The following is a 17,290-nucleotide window of genomic DNA, read 5'->3' on the forward strand; positions in this document are numbered from 1 at the left end:
TGCGCGTGCGCTGTCCCATGTGGGACTGCACAGGAAGACCGTAGATGAACACAGAGTTTCCATGGGCATGCTTGCTGCACATTTTATGTAAAAATAAGGTGTTTCATTTGAGAAAGCATGCATAGCTTCTGAACAGAGCTCAGCCTACAGAGTTCACCACAAGTCTGGCAGTGCGTTGCCATTTTAAAAAGTCACTAAAACATTGTGATGGTTCTATTAAGATCAAAGATTTCTTGTGAAACCATGTGAACACCTTTCAGTCTGCAATTTGGATTAGACCCCTGGACAGTGGGACTTTCTGTACAAGCAAGACAAGACCATAATGAAACCAGGAAGCTCACCATCAAATTCTGCTGGCCCAACTCCTACTATTATTATTGACATTGGAAGCCTTGAAGCCTTCAAAAGAGCGAGAAACACAGAGATTATAATTATCCAATTTGCAAACATTACATTTAAACAATTTTTTTTAAAAGGAACACTTTCATATGTTTGGAGATTCTAAAAGAGCTGCACAATATGTTTTTGAAATAAACTATTCACCCCTACTACATAACTTCTGCATAAATTGAATTAATTGGGTAAATATACACAAATGATTATTTCAGGCCTTTGCTAGTACATGATGTATTTAGCATCCCTTCTTTCACTTGCCTCTGGGCTAAACTTGATGGTCACTTTTAAGTGTTGGGTCCATTGCACAGAATGGGCACTTGAAAATAAAGCAGAGCAGGCTTGGGCTTGGAACTTTGGACACAGGAGGAAGAAGTGCTCCTGCCCCCACCCTGCCACAGTTGTCTGTACTGAAACAGTGCAGGGGCAGAGTAGTTCTCTGTTTTGCTGGGGCAGAGTAATTCCCTGTTTTGCTGTTTCACAGGCACAGCAAAAAAGCAGAAATAACTCCCCCCACCAGCACTGTTTTAGCATGGAAAAATGTATGAGGGGGATGGAGCTCTTCTTTACCCACGGAGAAATTCTGATCCCAAATAGGCTCTGCTTTATTTTTAAACAGTCATTCCCTGCAGCTGCTGTATGGCTGTGGGAAACCTGGACCCAAATCTTGAAAAAAGAAAATGTCTAGCTTGACCCTTGGAGGATGTTCTAAACGCTGTTTGGTGGATAGAGCTACTGTTGTAAAGCCACATTTTTGGTCCAGGATATAGTCTAAGGGCTAATGATGCAGCCACCTTATGAAGCTACGTCAATCTGAATCTGGGTCAGTATCTGGATAGGAAACCTTCATATATTGCATTAAATTCCATGATAAAAGAAAGACAATATAATAAATAAATATTTGAAAACTCAGCTGCACAAACACTTTTCTTGCACATTTCATCCTGATTTGGAGCAACATTTTGGATCTTTTATATTTGCTGTACTACTCATATAACTGCCTGTCATAATCCAGTCAATGTTATTTTAGATCCCTTTGATCTCAGTGAAAGAGAACTGAGCATGTGCTTAGCTGTTAGTTTACCTGTATTTGCAGCTGATACTCCCCTGCTCACTCTTATCCGGTAGCACTAATAGTAATCTGTGCTGCTACAATCCAAGGACTGTGAAAGTGCATAAGGATACATTTGCAAACATGTGGCTCTGTTCTGACCCATTTGTCTCAAACCAGAATTAAGGAGAAAGCAGTGGTGAATGTGAAGCTCCAATTAGTTTTCATGTATCTCAAAAACTGTATGTTCTGCTGGCTAGGTCTGCTCTGGATGCTGTTATAGCACAAAGCAACAAACAATCTGCAGGAAGCGTTCCTGATTCATTTCAAAGTCGTCCTGCTCGTTTGGCCTTTTGGAGGAAGTTCAAGTCTCTCTTGCTCCCTTTTGTTATCTGAATGTTGTTGAGGATTCTGTTTGCTGCTGTTATCTTTTTGCCTTTTTGCAATGTGTGTACACAGGCACGCAAGTACACATATGACAGGTTATTGGATTTTGGCTTTATTGTTTTTAATTTATGTTGTAAGCTGCTCAGAGCTTTGGCAAGGCAGTTATAAAAAGTACAGATGTATCTTTCATCACCTACAAAATTCCAATGCAAAATTTGCGCCATAAAGGCAGTGCTGAGCAGAAGTTGTATGGTGGACAAGCACGAACTGATAGAATATTCAGATATGAAGAGAGTGTGAAAATATGTATTAGCTAATTGATAGAGGATAGAGAGTTGAAAGTTACAGTTCTTTATGACTTGTGAATGATCTGTACAACCCAAACATTCAATCTCCAATGTTTTACAAAGCCAACCTAAATCATTAGTTATTTTGTTTTAAAATACATTGCTTTCATTCAAGGCCAAATTTAAATACTGCTTACATTCACTATAGATTCCTTTGTTTGAGCCATGTCAGAAATTACCCCATCTGTAATAATGAGAAGAACAAAATACTGGGAGCCGTCTTTTACTGAGGCAGCATATCTAGAAAACACACAGAAAACCAGTTTTAACATCATTGAATAAAATGTTACTGTCTTTAAATCTATACCTATGCACTCCTGAAATGAAATAATAAACCATATACAACATTTCAAAAAAGTAAGCATAAAACTTATCATGAACTGTAGCATGTTCATTAACTATGAAATTGAAGACTCTTATGGTCCCCACAGGATGCAGTAGAAATCTTGGATCGCTGCATGACAGCGGTGGTCAAATGGCTGAAAACTAACAAATTGCAATTGAACCCAGACAAGAAGGAAGTGATGCTTTTGGAAAAGGCAGAGATCTTGAAGGACATTGTACTCCCCACTTTTTGTTTGTCTAACCCCTGCAGACCCAGTTAAGAGCCTAGGGGTTATACTGGATCCAGCTCTACTACTAGAAAAGCAAGTTAAGGCAGCCACAAAAATGCTTTCTACAACCTCACTCTAGCCTGGAAAATGGTTTCCTACCTCGACTTGGCCACCTGGATGCATGCTACGGTAACATCAAGACTTGACTATTGTAATGCACTATACATAGGTCTCCCATCTAAGTTAACTAAGAGACTGTTATCAGGAGCAAGCAGGAGCATGAATATCACTCCCATTCTGCAGTCATTCCATTGGCTTCCTATCAGTTACCATGCTCAGTTCAAGGTATTGGCTGTCACATACAAAGCTCTTCATGGCCTTGATCCACCAGCATACCTACGGGACCACTTTCCCCCTACATTCCTCCATGGCTGCTTCACTCATCTGAATAGGGTCTCCTGCAGGTGCCAACCTACACATGGATGAAATCAACAGCTGCCCATACACATGCATTTTCTGTGGTGGCCTCTACCTTGCGGAACGGCCTGCCTGAGGAGGTTAGGAGAGCCCCAAATCTCCTGGCTTTCCACAAATAATGCAAAACCAAATTATTCAAAAAGACTTTTGTATTGAAGGGAGGGGACTTAGATGCTCCGCTAATTAGTTAGGGACCACAGACTTCACCCAATTTTTAAAGACATCTGCATGAATAATGTGAAACGCTACATTGTTATATTGTGCTATTGGCAGTTAAAATAATTCAGAAAGGTTTTCCCATTCTTGTAAACTTCTTTGTCAACCATGTAAACCTGTTTCCTATGTAAGGCATTTTCCCATAGAAACAAAACTACCAGTCACCCAAGAGGAGACAGCTACTAAGACGGAAAAACCTAGTAATAATTATGTAAACCAACCCATGTATAATTATGTTAATTTTTAATTGCTGGCCAGCTTCTAGCATTCTCAGCAGATCTATATATGGTTAACAAGAACATACAATTACATGTGATATTACAGTTCCTATCATAGGACCATCTTATGGCTGCACACCAGTGAGAAAATTTGGCTGTTATAAGCCTGGTCTCTAAGCTCTTCTAAAAGTTTGAACCTGAAATTGATGATCTAAATGATTGACAGTAGACTAACAAGGGTGTTACTCTGCTTAAGATTGCACTGTGAAATATATTTTATGATGCTCCACTGTTGTAAATTCTAAAGTCAAAATCATACCTAGACTGAGGAAACGTCAATTGCAGTTTTAACTCCCAAACTGTTAACCCACTGCAAAGGACAGGGCGAAGACAATCGTTTTTTCAGTATCTGCCAATCCCTTTGCACCCTTGTGTTCTGGAAAGAAAGCCAGCAATGGCCAATCAGGGCACACAGAAACTACAGTGGGAGAAGGGAGGGGGCACAGAAGGGGGGGAAAGCTGCTAAAGGGGCTGTTAGTGTCAGAGAGGGAAGTTTTGGAGGTTCCTTAGGCAGGGGAGGGTCTTCCTCAGTCTCCTGTCACTTCAGGTGAAAGGGAGCTGTTTAGTGTGGTGGTTTACTAGGGCACACTCTGGTTGATGGTTCTCACTCAGAGTCATTTAAGGTTATTAGGAAACTGCAGGGCAGACAGAGGTCTGTGGTTTAAAATGGCTCTCATTTAATTTAAAAGATTAGGAAACCGGGGGTAAAACTAGACAGCTTTTAAAGTCCAAGGTAGTCTGGTAGTTATTGGTGTTTTTTCCACTCTGACACCATATATGTTCTATCTTCATCTCTCTTTCTCAGTAAGCTACATTTGTATAAAGTTGGTCCTGAATGTCAGGATCTAACTTGTTCTTTAGTCAGAGTTACGCCATGTTTAATACTGTAGTTGTTAGCCTTTCCCTCCCTCCAGGTCCAGGTGTTATTTTGACCGCGCTTTCCATGGGAGAGAATATTCTTATCTGTTTCTACAGCCAGAGACCTTGACGAGACGAGCCTTCCCACAGCGAAGTTCTCATCGCCATGGAAGATGGGGGGAGGCTGGGAATGAAGGGTTTGATGTATCACATGTTGTGCTTTCTTTTCCCATTCTCGACAATGACTGTGTTCAGCCAAGATCCTTTCTAGGCCTTGGAATATGGATACTTGCGTCAGAGCCTAGTCTTTCAATAAACCTTTTGAAATCAAGAATTTGTGCTTCTTGCAGAAGGGGGGAGACGAACTCTAGATAACAGGGATTCCATAGTCTGACATTTTGTCGAGAATCTTACTTTTACTCCCCCGACCCCTCACCCAGGGAGGATGGATACCAGCGGGAACCTGACTGATCCGTCTGTGCCTGGACAGGAGGGTGCCGGGACTACTAAACTGCCTGCCGGTGGTACCGGGCAGGACCAAGCAACTCTTGAGGGAGCTCGACCTAGAACGAGCGGGATTCGTGAATGTGAACAGCTGCTGTCGTTGCCAACTCTTCGGCAGTGGGGCTCCAGTCCCCGGGATCCAGGGAGAGGCAAGCTGGCACCATGTTCTCCCACTCGATGATTGATCTAAGTCGGACCATCGGGTTGACGGAGCAGGGAGCAACGGGAGGACCCGTTTGGGAAACGGGTTGCCTATCCACACCCTCGGCAGGCACTACTCGGACCAGCCCCCAACAGTGGTTTAGATGGGATGCGCAGGCCGGGCGCCTGGTGGAGGATGTCCAACAGGGGGAGGCCAGTGGGCCTCAGAACTGGGAGACTGCGCGCAATGAACTCTTAAGTTGGGATTACACAGATGTGGGCTCAAGTGGAACTTGGGATGCTGGCGCAGGAGCCCCAGCTGCAGACCCACGTTGAAACCAATTACAAAATCAAGCTCATGTGGTACAGTATGGAATACTGGCCGTTATGGGAATGGCAAAGGGCTGGACGGCTAGTGCTGCAAAAGGGCAGAAACGCCCAAGGGAAACCTCGGAGGTGACCTCGACCGGTGAAGATTGGGTTCAGGGGGTTTCAGGTGATGCTGCGGAAGAAGCGGATAGACAGCAGCGCGACTGGGAAGAGACCCTGCTTGGGCCAGATCAGACCGGGCCTGGCGAGGGGGAGGAGGTGGATTACGGCACTCCTGCCCATTACCGGCGGCTAGAAGGCTGGCTGGATGCGATGGAAGGAGACCTGGCCCAAGCTGTCTATCTAATAGGCCTGCTGGTGCAGGGTGAGGGCTCCACCTTGCTGGTTTCTCAAGCCCGGGAGGCAGGAGGGGTGCACGCTCGAGCTCAGCTGCCCCCTGCGCTGCCTGCTCCAGGACCCCAGTCACCAGTTCAAGCCCAACCTGGGCCTCAACAACCGGTGCCGCCACCAGCTACTCAAGTTCTGCAACCACAACAACCGCCACCGCCACCTCTGGCCCCGGTCCTGCAACAGCTGCCGCCGCCGCCGGTGCAACCTGTGCCAGCCCCTCAACCTTTGCCGCCGCCGCCACCGCCGCAACCCGCGCCAGCCCTGCTACCTGTGCCGCCGCCGAGGCGCAACCCATACCAGTCCCGCAGCCGCTGCCACCGGTGCAACCCATGCCAGCCCCGCTACCTGTGCCGCCGCCGCTGGTGCAACCCATGCCAGCCCCGCAGCCTCTGCCGCTGCCACAGTTACCTGCCCCGAGACCGCTACCACAACCGCCAGCAGGGCAAGTGGGGCCTCCAAGGAGACCAGCTAGACCAGGTGGACAGGCACTGGGGGGACCAGCGGGACCAGCGCCTAGACCTCAGCAGATCCCGGGTCGAGTGCCGGCTCCCCTCCGACTACAGCCGCAACAGCCATCGCAATTTGGCCCTCTGCCGCTAGCCCAGGGACGGCAAGGTGGAGCGGAGTTACCTATGGGGTGGATTAAATTGGAGGCAACATTTGACGGAGATACCCACAAACTGGGATTTTTCGTAGTACAAGCCCTCCAGTTTTTCAATCGGTGGGGCTATTTGTTCCCGGACGAGGAGAGCCGGGTCACCCATTTAGTGTCCAGACTAGAAGGCAGAGCAGCAGAATGGTATGTGACTCTATATTACTCAGGGGCTCCGGAACTGGACACTTTACAGGACTTTATTGCTGCACTTAGAGCCCAATATGAAGATTCTTTAGAGGAAGAGAGAGCACATACTGAGCTACAGACCCTCAGATAAGGATCTCAACCTGTGACAGAGTATGCAGCCAAGTTTCGTCAACTTGCAGCCAAGTGCCCCCATCGTGAGGAAGGGACGAAAATAGTGATGTTCCGCAATGGAATGAATCCCAGATTGCTCGATCGAGCTTTAATGCAAGATGATCCCCCGACTCTGATGGGATGGATACAACTGGCATGTGAGGTGGAAAACCGTACCCAAGTAGTCTGCCTTGTGGAGCAGCAGCAGACAATGGGATATAGAAGACCATCGCCCGTAGTGAGAGGGGCTCGTGGAGCACCACTGGCTAGGGGAGCTCGAAAAACCCGATGGAGGCAGGGCCTTTGTTTGCAGTGTGGGAACAGCGGGCATTTCGCGGCCCAGTGCCCTCTTCGAGCGCGAGCCCAACCACCTCCCTCAACCACTCGCCCAGTTCCGGCCCCGAGAACAAGTCGAGGTAGAGGAATGCCAAGACGGGGCCACCTAGACAAAGGGCTAGAAACCGAAGAAGTGCAGATGGAACTTGATGTCCATTTGGCAGAGGCGGATACGCCCAGCCCGCAATCGGGAAATGAGATGGATCTGTCGTGAGGAGGCCCCAACAGCAGATCGCAAAGGAGTCCACCCCAGCAGAGGTGAGAGAGAGAGGGGCCATTTTATTCGTTCCAGTAATGTTAACTAATCCAAGGAGGGTAACTCATATCCAGGTGCAAGCTTTAATCGATTCGGGTTGCTCAAGAGACATTATTGCACCTGTCCTAATAAATGGCTTGGGACTAGAAACCCGGGAACTTAAAAGTCCAATTATATTTGAACAAATGGACGGTTCAAATATGAACCCAGCTGTCTGAGAAACGGAGCTGGTACCCACTTGAATGGGCAAACATTGAGAGAGCCGGTCCTATATCGTTAGCCAAGTGGCAAATATATCCCCTCATCCTAGGCAGTCGGTGGCTGTGGGACCATAACCCTTACATTAACTGGGCCAAAGGTATGATTGTGTTCGATCCGGAATATTGCAGAAGTCATCATTGGCAAAAGAACTGGGAGGAAGAGTCCTCGTTGAACTTAGAAGTAGCGTTGCTCTCAGCGGAAGAACTCAACCTGATTCCGGTGGAATACAGTGACTTGGCACAAGCTTTTAGTCAGGAAGAGGCGGACAGCTTACCACCGCACCAAAAAACGGATTGTGCAATTGAACTGATCCCAGGGGAATGTCTGCCAAAAGGGAAGCTTTATTCCATGAGCCCAGCTGAGAGAGAGGAGCTCCGAAAGTTCATAGATAAAAACCTGGAAAGAGGTTTCATCCGCCCGGCCAGCTCCCCCCATGCCGCACCGGTGCTATTCATAAAGAAAAAGGATGAGGGGTTGAGGCTTTGCACGGATTTCAGAGGCATCAATGCAGTCTCCATGACCAATGCCTACCCAATTCCCCTGATTTGGGACCTACTAAGTGTGGTGGCGCAGGGTAAGATCTTTTCAAAGTTGGACTTAAAAGATGCTTATTTCCATGTTAGAATCAGGGAAGGGGATGAATGGAAAACCGCGTTCAATATGCCATTAGGCCAATATGAATACCTTGTCATGCCTTTTGGCTTATCTGGAGCACCTGCTGTTTACATGTCCATGATCAATGAGGTGCTACATAAGTTTTTATATAAGGCAGTGGTCGTTTACTTGGATGATGTGTTAATTTTTACAGAAACCAGAGAGGAACATATTAAGTTGGTCAGAGAAGTTTTGACCACCCTGATACAGCATAAACTCCCTATCAAATTGTCCAAATGTGAATTTCATAAGACTGACTTGGACTACCTGGGCTATCGCATTTCAGGACAAGGTTTAAAAATGGATCCGGCTAAAATCAAAGCCGTGCAGGAATGGCAAGCCCCTACTACCCGAAAGCAACTACAATCTTTCTTGGGCTTTGCCAACTTTTACAGACAATTCATTAAAGGGTTTGCCCAGATTGCCCTCCCATTAAAAGATCTACTAAAGACAAAAGGGAGGGGAGAGCAAACGGCTAAACCCACAAGCAAGCTTAGCTGGGGGCCAGAATGCCAGGTGGAATTTGAGAAACTGAAGGACCAATTTACTTCCGAACCGGTCCTCCAGCACCCAGATGAAAACCAAACCTTTATAGTGCAAGTGGATGCAAGCGATGCGGCTGTAGGAGTTCTCTTGCAGAGAGGGGAGGACGGAAAAGTACGGCCCTGTGCATACTTGTCTAGAAAATTCACTGAGGCTGAGCGTAATTGGAATGTCTGGGAGAAGGAAGCTTTTGCAGTCAAGGTAGCCCTTTCTACGTGGCGGCACTGGCTGGAGGGGGCACATCATCAGTTCGAGGTGTGGACGGACCACAAAAACTTAGAAGCTTTGCGCACCCCCCTTCGGTGGGCCGAATTCTTCTCAAAGTTTGATTTCACCCTAAAGTTTCTTCCAGGCAAATCCAACTTCTTAGTGGATGCTCTCTCGCGCATGCCCCAATTGCAAAGCAGATGGGAGGAGACTATTGATACTGTCTTCTCTCCCCGTCAGTTGGGAGGTGTGGTCACCACTTGTAGCCAAGCAACCAAACAGCAGAGTGAGCCAAGTGGGTGGAGAGCTAAAGTGAAAAGCGAAGTGGAAAAAGAGGGGGAGCGAGCGCCCACAGGAAAAATGTCTCAAACGGCAGCGGGAGACTGGATTAAAGAAAACAAACTTTATATTCCCGCTAGCCTCAGGAAAGATGTGTTACAGCAATGTCATGATGCCCGCACCGCAGGCCATTTCGGTTATTTAAAGACTTTACATTTGGTTCAAAGGCAATTTTGGTGGCCAGGAATGAGAAGGGATGTGTCACAATATGTGTCTTCCTGTCCTACTTGCATTATGGCCAAGCCTAGAAGGGGGAAGCCTCCTGGACTGCTACAGCCCCTGGAAGCTCCCAACCGGCCTTGGGAGGTGATCTCTATGGACTTTATCACTGATCTACCCCCCTCAAAAGGTTGTACTTGTATTCTAGTAGTAGTGGATTTGTTTTCCAAACAAGCTCATTTTATTCCGTGCACCACCGTGCCTACAGCTAGAAAGCTGGCCAGTTTGTTCATGAAACATATTGTAAAACTGCACTCTTTTCCTGCCAAGGTGATTTCAGATTGCGGTGCACAATTCGTTGCCAACTTTTGGCGGGAGCTTTTACAATTGGCGGGCATTGAACAAGGGTTAAGCTCCGCTTACCATCCCGAGAGCGATGGGCAGTCTGAAAGGCTAAATCAAGTGTTAAAACAATTCCTCAGGTGTTACATTAATTTTCAGCAGGATAACTGGACCGACCTGATCCATTTAGCAGAATATTCGTATAACAGTTCGGTCCACAGTTCCACGGGAGAAACACCTTTTAAAATTGTGCATGGCTATGAAGGAGTTGTGTTTCCGTTTGACTTACAACCAGAAAGCAAGCAAGACGGGGACTTGGGAGATTGGTGGACCTCCATCTCCAAGCAATGGACATTAATTCAAAAGACTTTGGCCAAAGTGAAAGCGGATTATAAAAAGTATGCTGATTGCCATCGTGTGGAGCAGTGGGAATTGCAACCTGGGGAAAAAGTCTACATCTCCACCAAAAACTTTAAAACAGAGCAAACCAGCAAAAAATTAGGATTAAAATATTTGGAACCTTTTGAAATTAAAAAAGTCATAAACGGGGTGACTGCAGAACTTGAACTCCCAAAGAATCTACGCCATATACACCCCACGTTTCACATCAGCCTACTGAAAAAGGCACCACCCCCAGATGAATGGCATCCTGAACAACCGATACCCCATCCAACTCTTATTGATGGCCAAGTACACTATGAAATAAAAGAAATTTTGGACTCAAAATGCAAACATAATAAACTCTTTTACTTAGTTAGGTGGAAAGACTTTGAGGAGGGGTACAGAGAGTGGGTGGAAGCTTCACAGGTCAGAGCCCCAAGGCTCTTTGCTAAGTTCCATTCTAGGTACCCTGAAAAAGTGGGACCAGAAGGGTGAGAGGAGGGGTCTTAAGGGGGGCAGAATGTCAGGATCTATCATGTTCTTTAGTCAGAGCTACGCCATGTTTAATACTGTAGTTGTTAGCCTTTCCCTCCCTCCAGGTCCAGGTGTTATTTTGACCGCGCTTTCCATGGGAGAGAATATTCTTATCTATGTATTGTCTAAGGCTTTCACGGCCGGAGAACGATGGTTGTTGTGGGTTTTCCGGGCTGTATTGCCGTGGTCTTGGAACGTCAGAAACTACAATGCCAAGACCATGGCAATACAGCCAGGAAAACCCACAACAACCATCAATATTCTTATCTGTTTCTACAGCCAGAGACCTTGATGAGATGAGCCTTCCCACAGCGAAGTTCTCATCACCATGGAAAATGGGGGGAGGCTGGGAATGAAGGGTTTGATGTATCACATGTTGTGCTTTCTTTTCCCATTCTCGACAATGACTGTGTTCAGCCAAGATCCTTTCTAGGCCTTGGAATATGGATACTTGCGTCAGAGCCTAGTCTTTCAATAAACCTTTTGAAATCAAGAATTTGTGCTTCTTGCAGAAGGGGGAGACGAACTCTAGATAACAGGGATTCCATAGTCTGACACTGAACAGAACATCCAAAGTTTACTTTTCCTTCACTATAAAATAAAACTTTCATCTTGTTGTAGACAGAATTGTAGGATTGTCAGGTCCCCAGGTCATGAAAGCGGGGGATGATGTGTGTGTGGGCTAGGGGCCTGATCCAGAGACTTGCCTCACACGCACACACTGTGCACGCACGCTCCTGAGCACTTCTGCGTCACACTGGGAGTGACATAATTTGCTGTGTGACACGGAACTGGCGGGTTGCGCCAGGGGCCTACTGGGTAAAAATTGGCCCCCAATCTAGTGTTTGGGCTCAACTGGGGCAAATTTTTCCTCAGTTGGCCCCTGGTGTGACCTGTTGCTTCCATGTTGTGCTGGGAATGAAGTGGAAGTGTTCTGGAGCACACAGGAGCACACTTCAGGGGGGGGGGTTCTTGCCCCATTTCCATGCCTTTTCCCTTGCTGACCAGGTGAGACGTGGAGGAGGCGGAGGCTGGGACTGGGGGATCCCCACTGAGGGAACAGGTTCCATAAGACAGATATGCTGACAACTGCCCTCATCTCCTGGGGCAAGGGCTTTGACAGAATTATCATTGCTATCATTTAAATATTTTCCCAGAACATTCCAAAATCCAACTGTCTCTGGGGACAGACTACACTAACTGAACTTCCACTCTTGTGGAGAAGAATGGTCAAATTCAAACATTCCTTAAGTAGACAACAATTTGATTACGGCAATGGCTTAAACCATATTTTGCCAAGTACTAGTTCACCAATTTATTGCACAGAAATTGCAGGAAAGCAATATTTCATGCTCTATGATTACCATGAAATCCACAGCTAAACCAGAAAAGAGTAAGCTGTCATGGCTATTGTAGTGTCTATTAACTGCATAAATCTGGGGACCTCCAACACTAGGCTAGAGATAACATCCATCTATGCAGCCAGGGATTCTGCTAAACTGCTAGGTTAATGGTAAATAAACAAATGCCAACCTGTCCCTAGAAACAAACGCACAGAATATACAACCAATGCCAGTGACGACCTGCACTGAGTATTATGTGGGTTTTTTAACACGTGAAGCTTCAAATCATTAATACAATTCAAGTAGTTTGTATTGTGAATTTCAAAGAATGTCAAGGAAATACTGGCCGCAATGCTCATTAGCTATACAAATTCTTTTCTTTTACATAAATATAAAGGCAATAGAAGCCTTGTGTGGGAAAATGCTTAAGCTAGAACACAAACACATGAGTGAGAGAACAGATACAGCTTTGCCTTCCTGGTCATCAGTGAACATCTTTAAGACTTCAGTATAATTATATGGACAATAAAGGTCAATGTACTAAATTTTCTCTGAACAGCTGTCATAATCATTACCTTGCTACATGGTTAATAACAGGAGCAAAGTTCGTTGGTCCATAAAGCTGTACAGATTTTAGACTCCTGTAGTATGCCTCCATTACACCATCTATTCCATGGCAGTAAGGATTTTGAGGGTTTCCGTTCTGTAAGTGAAAGAAGAAGGGTAAGAAACTAATAGCTAACTGTTGTGATTGTTGCTAAAAAAATGCTGTACATGAGAGTCCAAGACTGACATTGAATTCTCAATGCAGGAAAGAACCCCAAACTACAGGTTAGTCATCTCCCTGCTTTTACATATTAGGAAGTAAGAAATATCCAAATTATTCTTTTTTCCCTTTTTGATAAAAAATGTATCATCAAAGAATGCTACAGATATTAGTATAAACTTTTGGCAAAATGAAAATCCAGTACTCAAAAATTTGGATAGTTCATGCTTCTACCACAGAAAGGTTGTGGTACTTACTTTTCTCCACTGACCTTCTCTCAAATAAAATTGACTTGTAATCATAATCAATATATCTAATTTTCTACTGTGGCCCCATCAGTAGATACTTAAATCCACAGACTGGGGCTATGTGGAATGAAAACATGCATTTCAACAGACTTGGCCAGACACTCAGGTTTGCAGAAAAATTCTAAAACTAAGAAGGGGATTTATAACCTCCCCACCAAAAACAGAAATAGTTGACTGTGCAAGTGCAGAGAACTGTTCTGCAGGCAGGAGGAGGGCAGGGGAAAGGAAAGGAAGCTGAAGCCCATGTCCCTGCTCTCATCAGCTGCTGAGGGCACACCAATGGAAGAGGAACAGGAGGCAGACAAGAGAAGGAGAGGAAGCAGCCGCTTCCCCCAAGCTGCAGAGGAAGTGGCACTGGAGGTGAGTGGGAAAGAGATGCAGGATCCAGAGCCCAACCCTGGCTGCCCCCTCAGACCCTAAGGCAGCATCTGTGCTGAAGGCAGGCAAGGGAACAGCTAGAGCTGTGCTGCCCTCTGGCCTCCAATGCTGCACTGTTCAAGATGGGCAGTGGAGGGGGCACAAGGCTCACCACCCATATCCAGCCACCAAGATGGCAGCGCTGGAGATAAGTGGAAGGATGAGGAACTGCCTCCTCCAGCAGTGACATGACAGAACTGCAGACAAGCGAGGTAGTAGGAGCTGCTGCTACCACCACTCCACACTGCCTGAGGCACACAGCTGGGGGAGCAACTATAGGAAGGAGACAAGGAGACAGATGGCAACACTTCAACTAGGTAGGCAACTAAGGATAGGATTTCTCTCTCTCTCTCTCTCTCTCTCTCTCTCTCTCTCTCTCACACACACACACACACACACACACACACACACACACAAGTATTGCAGATCCTCACTTGTTTTTACATAGTCTTTGGTGATGGTGAAAGAGACAAATAATTGTGAAGCATCACAAATAATAAGGCATAAGAACTATGTGAAAAGCACAAAGACAAGAAACCAGCAGTCTTGGTAAGAGCCATCTCTCACAACCATTTTTTGATACTTGTTTCCATCCTTGGTGATTTTAGAAACTCTAAATAAAAATTCAGCTCATGCCATAAGAACAAAAGAATGATCCTACTGGATCAGACCAGGAGTCATCATCAAGCTCAGCATCCAGCCAGAGTTTTCCAGGAAGTCCACAAGCAGGACGTAAAACCTCTTCCTCATTGCAGCTAAAGTGCAAAGGCATACTTGCCGCTGAAAACAGGCAACCTGCAACTGTTATTCATCAAGTTGTCTTCTGTGCAGGCACACATGGGAACTGCGCATGTGCAGGCCAGCCAGGGACATTCCAAAACTCCTAAAGGCACAAGAAGCTTGCTTAGCCTTTTCACGCGCTTTCCCCCCAGGCATGGATATAAAAGGCAGAGGTGAGTGGCTCCCTCCCTCAATTCTCTAAGCCACCGGTGCAGAAGGTAAGAAAAAGAACTCATGGCAGGTCAAAAGGGAGGGATGTGTGCCTGCACGGGAGACCACTCGATGAAAAATAGTTACAGGTAAGTGCAACCCTGTTTTCATCTTCATGAGATCTGTGCAGTCTCACATTCAGAGAGTAGCAAGCTCACTTACGCAGGAGGGGGGCATGAAGCTGTTTTAACAGAAAAGATTCTTCAGGACCAGTATGAAAGGATCTTGTTTAGAGTGAGGAATAGAAAAGGCAAGGGCTTGGGAGGAGTCTAGGACTGCCCCCCACAAATACTACCTCCTGCTGGGAAACCAAGGATTATTTTTCAAGATTGACCCTCAGGCCCAACAGGTCAAGGATGGCAAGAACCAGAGATACATGCTGGGACAGAGATTCTCTGGCCTGGACTACTAGCAGCCAATTGTCGAGATAGGGAAAAAAATGGTACACTCTTTTCATGAGATGCCTCACCAAAACTGCCATGACCTTCATAAAATGCAAGGGGTGAAGGAGAGGCCAAAAGGAACTTTCTGAACATGTATTGGAACATGGAAATATGCATCCTTTAAATCTACAGCAGCGAACTAAACTTGACCTCTTAACAGGGGTAAAACATCTTTTAACAATAACATTTGAAATTTTTTGGAATATAAACTTGTTTGGGGAACAAAGGTCTAAAATGGGGCAGAAGCCCCCTGACTTTTTGTTCACAATGAAATAACGGGGAAAGACTCCATTACAAATGGGTGGAACCGGTTCTATGCCCTGTTTTCCCAGCAATGACTGCAATTCCTCTATGAATAAGGTGTGAAGAGGTGGGATGTTTGGAAGGATTGTCTTGAACAACAGGCAGCAGTCTTAGTTGACTATGAACAACATCCAAGACTCCTGGGTGATCGACTCCCAAGCCTGCAGAGGAAGTGAGTGGCTGTCTGACATGGCACAAAAAGGACTGGTGTCAAAGATGTTATTTAATGGAGCCAGACAGATCCTTTGGGGATCAAGAACTGTCCTTTGATTTGGTTCAGAAGTATCTCCTCCTAGGCTGAACAGGGACTGAGGAGGAAGGCTGTTGAGAACAATGGTTTGTACCACAATGGGAACACTATTTGAAGAAGGCCTTCAACGCCATGGAACTGAAGGCCCTAACTTGCATATAGAGTGATGGAACCGAGGGGGAGAGAAAACACATGTCCTTCTTCAGCAGCAGCAAAAGAAGAACGGAGGGAGGGAGCTGCGTGCATTGGTTGAGAATGGAACAATTATTCATTACTAGCAACAAAGCCCGTTGTGGGAAAAAATACAATGGGCTCTAGAAAGGGGTGGACGGGCAGGCGGACATTCCCTCTGCCTCCATCACTGATCACGGGTGGATGAAGGTGGGGGGGGCGGCTGGCATAGCCACCTCCTCTGCACCTGATCCCTGCTGAGTGAATGCCTGCCACATGCTCTGTGCCTGATCCTGATTGGGTGAAGGGGGGGAGGATTGCCTCCTGCTCTGCACCTGATCCTGGCTGGGTGCAGGAGAGTGGACATTACCAACTACTCCGCTTTGGATCCCGGCTGGGTGAAGGGGTGTGGGCATTGCCACCTGCTCCTCTCCTGATACCAGCTGAGTGAAGTATTGCCACCTAATCCACAACTTATCCCAGCTGAGTGAGGGCAGCGGGTGGGAATTGCCACCTGCTCCACTCCTGTACGGATGTTGGAACGTCTTTCAAGGATCAGGAACAGGGTCTTAGAAGCACCTTTGGTGCAGCACTGCATAGAGTGTGATCATGAGAGCAACTCTCTTCGGGTTGCCGTTTTGGAAGTAGTACAAAGGGACCAGGTAGCTCTTTTACGCAGGGAGGCTTTTTGGATCACTCGCTTGCACACCGTGAAACCTCAAGGGTTAAACAATGAGCTGGTGTTGAATTGCTTTCTTTAGTTTCAGTTTAGCAGCAGGAAGCGGTGGTTACTTTAAAGTTTAGGGTGAGAGCTGAGTGGGTGGTCTTTAAGAGCATTGGCTTGGATTTACACGGGGCGCGCCTGAGAAGATACGGCCGCCGTACGTTACCAGTGGGAAGTGTAAGATTCACCGCGATTGGGAATACTAAGAGGTGCACGCATAAGTGAGTAAGTTAATTTTCATACTGAAGTCATGGAATGTGAGTAGAAGGTTTGGCTACATGAAGGTATTTGTGTTTACAGATGTTTAAAACGCATGCTGTAAGAATAGAACACCAAGGAGACTGACGCTCCTGATGAGGCATTGATGAAATCTGAGCTTCAGCTGGCCCCAGATTGGGCGTGTCTCTTTCTTTTTTCCGTTTAGGACAAGTAGCTTGCGTCGGAACAAGTTTGGAGGGACAATTTATCCCCGCAGTCATTTTATTGTGACATCACATTTCAACTGACTACAAAGAGGACATTGGTTCTTGTGCGACCTTTAAGAAGATACGTCACTGGGACACTGGTTAATTTACTTTGCAGGTTCATTCTGGATACTTTGAATGTTGTTTTGAATATTGTGAGAGTGAAAGTGTAAATATACATTGAACGTTGTAACTTTGGTCATTTGTAAATGCTAAACAGT

General features: G+C 46.2%; 1 protein-coding gene across 2 annotated transcripts in view; it reads right to left on the reverse strand.

Annotated features, from left to right (window-relative positions):
- Positions 1-17,290, reverse strand: part of CPNE8 (copine 8) — a 112,608-nt gene that overhangs the window by 19,951 nt on the left and 75,367 nt on the right. For both annotated transcript variants that reach the window (XM_054988129.1, XM_054988130.1), the window contains 3 exons: positions 12,809-12,936; positions 2,316-2,418; positions 342-399 (listed from right to left, as the gene is read on the reverse strand). In XM_054988129.1, coding sequence (XP_054844104.1) covers positions 342-399; positions 2,316-2,418; positions 12,809-12,936 — 289 coding nt within the window. The remainder of the gene's footprint in view (positions 1-341; positions 400-2,315; positions 2,419-12,808; positions 12,937-17,290) is intronic.

The sequence above is a fragment of the Eublepharis macularius genome, chromosome 9 (genome assembly GCF_028583425.1).
Source record: "Eublepharis macularius isolate TG4126 chromosome 9, MPM_Emac_v1.0, whole genome shotgun sequence".
Classification (NCBI taxonomy): Eukaryota; Metazoa; Chordata; class Lepidosauria; order Squamata; family Eublepharidae; genus Eublepharis; species Eublepharis macularius.